This window comes from Bombina bombina, chromosome 4 (genome assembly GCF_027579735.1).
Source record: "Bombina bombina isolate aBomBom1 chromosome 4, aBomBom1.pri, whole genome shotgun sequence".
In the NCBI taxonomy this organism is placed as follows: domain Eukaryota; kingdom Metazoa; phylum Chordata; class Amphibia; order Anura; family Bombinatoridae; genus Bombina; species Bombina bombina.
In genome coordinates, this window is record NC_069502.1 from 914,488,666 (window position 1) to 914,497,924 (window position 9,259).

A 9,259-nucleotide genomic window follows, 5' to 3' on the forward strand; every position below is an offset into this window, starting at 1 on the left:
CAACATCAGTGGCCCAAGCTGTATTCTTAGCGATGGGAGAGAGATCTCAATTTGTTGAAAACATGATACATGAAACCCTGGACCCAGACCTGGCACAAACACCATCCCCTGACCAGGAGTTTGACATTGATTCAGCTCCTAAGTAAATATCTGCGAAAACACATCATTTGGAGTGTAATCACACTTCCAAAAAATCTAAGCCTGCCTTAACCCCCACCTCTGGGGTAATAATTAGGGAAGTTGAACCTTCCTCTGATGCTCAAGCCCCCTCTCAAACTAAACCCCTACCAAATACCCAACCAGCAGACTATTACCCTGGAGGATACCTCTAAGTGGACTTTGATCCCGAGACCTAAATTGAGGACCAAAACCCCTCATATCCCAGACACACAATTAGATTTGGATGTTATTTTAGAGCCATTAGGGCAACCTATATTTAACACTGATCTTAAAAGTCACCCTAGCTCTACTGAATGGTCTCCATCCTGGCACATTATTAAATATCTACAGCAATGGATATGCAAACCCTTGACAAATGCTCAGTGCAATAAATTACGCTCTGAATGTCCCCATTCTGTCTTCCCAGACAGAAAGTCTAATACCCCAAAATTTTACCAAACTCTTGTTACCTTAATGACAATACATGGCCAAAACCTATAATATAAACCTTTGGACCTAGTGGTCCTTTAACTCAAGTCCTGCAACTTGCTGATAATGCAGTCTTAACTGCACAACCTTTAGATCCCTAACAAGTGTGGGAATGGATTCAGAGATCTATCTGCTTATTTGGTAATATTAATATGACATTGTGGAATGTCACAGGGCAGTCCAATCTCAGATAGACCCGAAATTAGCATAAATGTCTCGGTCTGAGGGGGCTCAACAGCTAAGGGTTTCCTTCTTATGGAACAATTTGAGAACTACACAGATATGTGACTACGTTTACCCACCCTAGACAGAGCTCAAACCAATGTATGCAGGGTGCTATATAACAGGTTTTTTTTTGCCAGGGCTGGAAGGTTCAGGGGTCACCTCTCCAGCCGTTCCAGCTTTAGAGGCTCCTCAAGACTACAGTTTTCGCCACCTCAAATCAGACCACTGTTTTCCCTCAGAAGCAGAACCTATAGAGCCAGCGGCATTCAGAGACAACCACTTATGTGTGAGGGATTAAATTGATGGAACTCAACTGTAGACCTAGTGAAATGGTTTTTTTATCATTTTGCCCCCTGTTGTCCCTGAGTTTGAATGAGATACAGAGTAGGCAGTGAGTGAATTTAATGGTTTGGAACCTGTGATATGCTTCTGATCAATTAGAAGCAGAGTAGTTTGCTCAACTTAAGTAACTCTCTATGAGAATAATGTCCCCTTTAAATAATGCAGCTTGTGCGGTACTAACTATAACCGCTCCTTTTATATGAATCCTGAGTGCCTGTCACTTTAAGAGAGGAACGAAATGAATATCCTTGATAAGTTGCGGCTATTCAATATATGCGCAGGGTAAGCATCTAAATTGCGCACACACTGGCGGCTCAAGTCAACTCCTAGGTTGATGAGAAGAGAAGTGTTCCTGTTCTTCTCACGATGCAGGCATTTCAGCTCAGCGTAGTGTTTTAGGTGAACAGCTGATCGCCCGGTGGTTTGTTCGGAGCTGCAATCAGGTGACCGCTCTGTGAGGCGGAGGAAAGTCTCCGGTCCCCGCTGTTTAGGAGAAGTTGTTAGGTACTCAGACTAAAAGGCAGGCAGCCAGATCAGCTTATTAGATTAGCCACTTTCGGAAAATGAAAAGCAGCACCAAGATCAAATGTTATTGCGTATCTGGTAGAGAAAAACCACAGAGGCACAAATAGAATTCCTTAATATAAGACGATACAATGTCCCAAATAGATAGCTGCTTCTGTGAGACTGGTGGGGAAACAAATAAATTATATCCAGAGTGGTAGGAGATATTCTGGCTTGATGAAAGTAGCGAAATCAAGTGTGCAAGTAAGACAGGATTAGCAATCCTGCAGTGGCTCAGCTCAGTGCTAGTGAACAAACAAATTACTAAGCACTTGTCTGCAGCTGAGGGAAAACTTTTAAAGGCAAAGGGGGAAGGGCCAAGGAATTCCTGACACTTATGTCCTACTTCTCCTCACAAATTAGGGGGCAGACTTGCTCTCTATTTCAATGTTTAGAGACAAATGACAGCAGATTGGTGGTTCAGGGGTTTCAATTAGACCTAGTTAATTTTCCAACTCAGACAGGCCCTCCTTCTTCCATTCCCTTTCCACCATGCAGATACTCATCGATACAGAACTTGGCCAACTTTCCCTCAAAGATACCATAGAGCAAATCACCCATATACGCTTTCTCAGCAACATGTTTTTATTGAAGAAAAAGAACGGTGGCTTCCACCCTGTTATCAATCTCAATGACCTCAACCTATACTTAGTTTCAAAATGGAAGGAATACACTTTCTCAGAGATATCTTACAGAATAGGGATTGGATGGTCCTTGACGGTTCCAATGCCTACTTGATGGTTCCAATGCATACCGCATACAGACATTACCTCCAATTTATGTGGAAAGGGACTCAATGGCAGTTCACATGCCTTCTTTTTGGTCTCAGTTTGGCACCTTGGTGCTTCACCAAGATCATAAGACCAATAGCAGCTTTCCTCGTATCCAGGGGGATTCGCCTCATTATCTATCTGGACAATATTCTTATCCTAGCGCAGGACAGAACATTCCTCCTACAACATTTACAAACTGCGACTACCCTCTTACAAACTTTATGCTTTGTAATCAATTCCTTATAATTCCTTTCCAAACTATAGAATTATTAGGATTCACAGTCAACTCGGTCTCAGCAACCCTGTGACTCCCACCCTCCAAATTGATTTCTATTCAAAAAGAGCTCAGCTCCAGTCTTAAAAAATCCCACATATTTCTACGCCAACTGAATTATAGGTCTGCTGTATTCATACATCCAGGCCATATTCCCAGGTCCTCTGTATTACAGAGCAATGCATTGGCTCAAACATTCACATTTATACCTCAATCCCTCCTATTCTTAATTATTCCCTCTCTCTCAAGAAGTCAAACAAGAGACGTCATGGTGGCTCCACAATATAGAAGCCTGGAATGGCAGGGCCATTTTCAGTTTCCTACCAGACTTCATTATAGATTCAGACGCCAGCCTCTTAGGTTGCGATGCCTCGTTCGACTTTCAATCCACGGGAGGCAAGATTCCTCTCTCCATATCAATTGCCTCAAATTGATTGCAGGATCCTTTGTGGTTGGCTCATTCGCAGAGTCTTTAGTGAACTGCTGTGTTCGCCTTTGGATGGACAATATCTCGGCGGTTCAATATATCAACAATCTTAGGGGTACCAGATCACAAACCCTCTCGAATTTAACAGAACAATTTGACCAATTCTGTTTCAATCACAAAATCTCAGTTGTAGCAGAATACTTACCAGGAGAGTCCAACTTCGTGGCAGACTGGTTTTCCAGGTACTGGAGGGATTAGAGCGACTGGAAGCTTCATAGAAGTCTCTTCTTCTGTCTCCAGAACCTCAGGGGCTCCTTCACCCTAGATCTCTCTGCATCCAGGACCAATGCTCAACTACCAGCCTACTTTAGTTGGCTCCTGGATCCAGTGCCAAGGACGCATTCCTACAGACTTGGCCCCAGAAGGGGGCATCTGCCTTCCCATCATTCTCGATGATTCCCAGAGTTATTCTCCATATCCACAGACTTCAAGTCCAGTTGCTTCTCATCACCCCTTTTTGGCCTGCCCGAGCTTGGTTTCCAGCCCTGTTAGAGCTTTTAGTAAAGCTTTCTCTGCTAATTCATACCTTCCCGGATCTCTTCTTGGATAACCACAGATCTCCTCACCCCTTGGTGTTGAACAACAGCCTTAATATTCTAGGCTGGAGGATTTCAGGGGTTCCTGAGTCTAAACAAGCTTACCTTGCAACTTAGTCAGTCTGGCTTTGCTGGTGTGTGGATGAGCGTGCTGATCCCTATTCAGCAGCCTCCAGTAATTGTAGCTAATGTATATGAACAGGGTAAGTCTTATAAGACTATCAACCTTTTCTGATCTTCCATTTAAGCAGCCCATTTGCCAGGCAATTGTATTCCCTTAGGTAAGGATGACCATTTGATTTGTCATCTCATGCATGGCATACAACTTACAGTACCTCCTTCGGCTAGATATAAATATCTCTAGGACTTCACTTTATTATTTTGCTTTGTTAAAATCCTGGCCTTCTAACGCTTAATTGTCTCTAACACAGTTATCAGCTAAGTCTGGCTACCCTCCTCCGCCTACATTAATTTAGTAGGGTTTCTGATGTTCAGGCTCTAGATCGAGATATTTTTACTTTCTTCCCTTCAGGAGTACTTTTCTCAATCCATAGACAGACTAAAACATTTTCTTCTGAAATCTATTAACCTTATCTAGAAACGGAACTCCAACTATGTTTGGTAGATGTCTTCAGGACCTCTTCTTATTTCCTATGGTCAACCCTTCCATATGGTTTCTTTTCCAACTCTGGCTAGATGGGTTATTTCACTAGCTTTAGTTCCATCATAAATGCAATAAAATAAGGATTATGTTAGCCTTGGTGACTCTATAGTAACAATTTTATTAAATTAAGGAGCCCATTATTTTGCCCTCCCTGGTGTACCCTCCCCAAAAAAAAGTTATATGTTCTGCTTAAATAATTGTTTGTGTTTTAATGGTTCACATTTTTTTTCTCAATTTTTTTTTTATACAGCATATCTTTATTGTTAAGCCGAGATATTATGCATTTTTACCCCCTTCCTTTTCAGTGGGCTAATTACAGAAGTTTTTGAATGCCTTGTTCTTTCTGTGATCTACCTGATTGTTCCAGTTGTCCCGGATGAGCTTCATACCTTTTATTGTCACTGATGGATGATTCACCAGTTTATGTTCTATCTATTTTCTTCCAGTTTGGTTTGTTTGGTTTTGTGTCTATTTAGCCACCAATCAGCAAGCGCAACCCAGGTTCGGAACCAAAAATGGGCTGGCTTCTTAGCTTAGATTCCTGCCTTTTCATATAAAGATTGCAAGCGAATGAAGAAAAATTGGCAATAGGAGTAAATTAGAAAGTTGTTTAAAATGTGCTATCTGAATCTTGAAAGAAAAAAATTGGGTTTAGTATCTCTTTAAATAAAGGAAGTTAAAGCAAAATATTCGCCTCGGCTCCTGTCTTTAACCTTTTACCGTTGTTATGCCGTTGTAGTCCGTCCAAACGGCGCTGGGCTTTAGCGCCGTTAGGACAAAATACGACATAGCAGTTGGGTGTCCTGAAGGCAACTGCGCTTCCTGGATTTGATCTCGGTCTGGAGGGCGTTCCTAGCGTCATAGGGACGCCGCCCAGACCCGATCCCATAATAATTGAAATCTCACGATCGCGTGATTTCAATTTGTATACATCGGAATGTTGTTCCGATGTAGACATTATGACCCTGTTGTGAAAGGGTTAATAAAATTGTGACTATGGTGTCACCAAGGCTAACATAATGTTTATTAATATGAGTGAAACACAGAAAGCTTAGAATTTTGAGAATGATTTGTTGAATTTGATGTAATGTATTATCGTTAATTTCCTAATTAACAAGAAAGAGTGCAGATATCAGTTTTATTAAGTTACTTTTTTTGGTAGTAAATAGATTGTTGGTTAGAAAGTATATATATAAATAAATATATATAAATACCGGTATATATATTGTAAAAGCCTACATTTGTTTACAATCATTAGTTACATCCTCAAGAAAAATGAAGGCAGCTATAGATTATCTTTAACTAATAAAGTTGTTTTAAGAAAAAAAAAAAAAACTTCCTCTTGCGTCTACGTACGGATCGTGACGTGAATTCCTGTTTCTCCTCCTCCTGTCCGTACGGCTTCCTGGCTACTGCCCCGGATGGTGTATAGCGGTAGCGGTGCTGCTGCGGCTGCTGCTCCCTTGTCATCTGACGCAGCGGCCGGCGGCCCCTCTAGTCCTCATCCCGTGCCGGTGTCATCCTCTACTGTCTGTCACCGGAGCTCACCTCTTCACTCTCCCTCTCCTCCCCGCGGCCTCCGCGCCCCGGTGTCCCGCCCGGAGGGGGCCCTGCTGCCGAAGATGGCGGCGGGGGTAACGGCGGGTGGTTCGGAGTGGCTGGTGCTCAGGGACGGCTGCCTACGTTGCGACGAGCACGGCGTGAACAGCTTGTCCTATCACCCGGCGCTCAACACCATTCTTGCAGTCACTAGCCGGGGTAGCATCAAAGTAATCGACGGCACGTCCGGGGCTATTCTGCAGTCCTCAGCGGTGCACGGTGAGTGAAGTAAAAGATATATATATATATATATATATATATATATATATATATATATATATATATATATATATATATATATATAGTTTGACAAGTGTATTATGTGGTGCGTTGATAGGGCCAACATTTTGACAGCTGTGGTGATAAGATTTGTTGTCAACCTGGACTGACCAGTCTTTTTCACACGAAGGTACAACCTTAGTATTAGTTTTCGTGCACAGGACAGATCAGAAGGGTTTAGATGTTCGTTCTGCTAGAACAGAACTATATACCATAAATATAATTTAAATTGATATTGTGTAACAAGAGCTCTTTGTTATGTATGTATATATATATATATATATATATATATATATATATATATATATATAGTTAGGGGTATAAAGGATAGACACAGATTTTTATTGAGTTATACCCAATTCTATAAGATGTGGAAGTTCAGGTAAGTTGACTCCAAGATTGGACAAGCCTTCTATTCCATAAAATGTTTTCCTATTTTTTAATTAGTAGTGGGCATTTCAGTATTTTAATGTATGGTTTGCACCTATTCATAGTTTTCATACCTGTCATGTCACATTTTCAATACAAATTAAGGTAAAAAATGAATGCAGTAATGTTCTAATTTGTTAAAGAATTTTATTACAAATATCCTTTGGTAATTGTGTTTCTAACTCCCTTAAACTAGGTCAAACAGTTTTCAAAGGACATGAAACCCAATTATTTTTTTCATGGTTAAGATAAAGCATACAATTTTAAGCAATTTACTTTATCAAATTTGCTTAATTCTCATGGTATACTTTGTTGAAAGGGCATCAATGCAGTACTAAGAGCTAGCAGAACATATTAGGTTAACCAATGGCAAGAGGCATATATTTTTAGCCACCAATAAGCAGCTAGCTCCAAGTACTGCATTGCTGCTCCTGAGAATTACCTATGTATGTTTTTTTCAACAAACAATATCAAGAGAATAAAGCATATTAGATAATAGGAGCAAATCGGTAAGTTGTTCATCATTGCATGCTAAATCTGAATAATAAATGTTTAATTTTGACTTTACTGTCCCATTTAAAGGAATATAAAACTCCAAATTCTTCAATTCAGATAGAGCATACAATTTTTAACAACTCTCCATTTACTTCTATTATCAAATGTGTTTTGTGCTTTTAGTATCCTTTGTTGAAGGATTAACAATGCACTGCTTGGTGCTAGCTGAAAATTTCAGGTAAGCCAATTAGAAGAGGCATTTGTGCACTGCCACAACTCAGCGGCTAGCTCCCAGTAATGTATTGTTGCTTCTGAGCCTACCTAGGTGGTGTTGTCAACAATGGATACCAAGAAAATTAAACAAATTAGATAGCAGAAGTAAATTGGAAAGTTGTTAAAAATCGTATGCTCTATCTGAATCATGAAAGATAAGTTTTGGGTTTTATTTCCCTTTTAATCTTGTGCACCAGGTGTACATCTGAGTTGCCCTTAGTGGGACGTGATTGGTGGTCCTTTTCATATACCAAGTCTGATTGGTCGCTATCCTTGTCCTGATTAGAAATAACAATGTATTGTAGCTCCTGAGATGTGTTTTTACTGTTTAACCAAGGTTTATTTGAGCACTATTAAAACAAGGTAATACATTAGAGCCTTTTAATATTTCACTTACGACACACAAATCAAGACTACATAATTCTAACTTCCAGTTCAAGGTAATTCATTGGTTTATTAATGATACATGTATATATGGGTGGTAGTTCTTATGTCCATTTTTACAAAGGCTAACTTGGTCAGTTCTCAAGTCTTACTGGTTGACAGTGCAGAATGTTTACTTAAAAGGGACACTGTAACCAAAATTTTTCTTTCGTGATTCAGATTGAGCATGAAATTTTAAGCAACTTTCTAATTTACTCCTATTTTCAATTTTTCTTCGTTCTCTTGCTATCATTATTTGAAAAAGAAGGCATCTAAGCTTTTTTTGGTTTCAGTACTCTGGACAGCACTTTTTTTTATTGGTGCATGAATTTATCCACCAATCAGCAAGGACAACCCAGGTTGTTCACCAAAAATGGGCCGGCATCTAAGCTTACATTCTTGCATTTCAAATAAAGATACCAAGAGAATGAAGAAAATTTGATAATAGGAGTAAATTAGAAAGTTGCTTAAAATTTCATGCTCAATCTGAATCACGAAAGAAAAATTTTGGTTACAGTGTCCCTTTAAAGGGTCATGAAACCCACATTTTTTTGTCATGATTTAGAAAGAGCATGTCATTTTAAACGACTTTCTAATTTACTTATATTATCCAATTTGCTTCATCGTCTTGATATCCTTTGCTAAAAAGCATATCTAGATAGACTTATTAGCTGCTGTTTGGTGGCTGCACAAAGATGCCTCGTGTGATTGGCTCACCCATGTGCATTGCTATTTCTTCAACAAAGGGTATCTAAAGATTGAAGCAAATTAGATAATAGAAGTAAATTGGAATATTGTTTAAAATAGTATTCTCTACCTGAATCATGAGAAAATTTTTGGGTTTAGTGTCCCTTTAAATTATTTGGTGCACTACATATATTTAGCTATTTACTTCAGTGGCACACAGCCGTGCACATAGAACATTTATGCGTAATATACCTCCTATTTATCTCTGTGCATCTTTAGACAAATAATATGCTGTTTGTTGAAAGAGTGAGAGTAAGTAAAACATTCAGAATTACATACAGAGAAGTTTTAATCATTTTAAAAGAAAGTACTTTGCAAAGTTCAGTTCTTTACCGGTGTAGGAAATCACTTCAGTTCTATTTTATTAACCTATAATTCTCTAATACTATTTTTTAGGTCTTAATTGTTTAGGTGATCCAAATACATTTAGGCTACTTTTTTTCTTCTTCAAAAATATTACTAGATAAAACATTCTGGAAAGGGATTCCACAGCAGGCCAGG

General features: G+C 39.4%; 1 protein-coding gene across 7 annotated transcripts in view; it reads left to right on the top strand.

Annotated features, from left to right (window-relative positions):
- The first annotated feature begins 5,910 nt into the window (after positions 1–5,910).
- BIRC6 (baculoviral IAP repeat containing 6) overlaps positions 5,911–9,259 on the top strand; it is an 854,588-nt gene continuing 851,239 nt past the window's right edge. For all 7 annotated transcript variants that reach the window (XM_053711846.1, XM_053711848.1, XM_053711852.1 and 4 more), the window contains exon 1: positions 5,911–6,331. In XM_053711846.1, the coding sequence (XP_053567821.1) occupies positions 5,935–6,331 (397 nt within the window). In that variant the 5' untranslated portion in view covers positions 5,911–5,934. The remainder of the gene's footprint in view (positions 6,332–9,259) is intronic.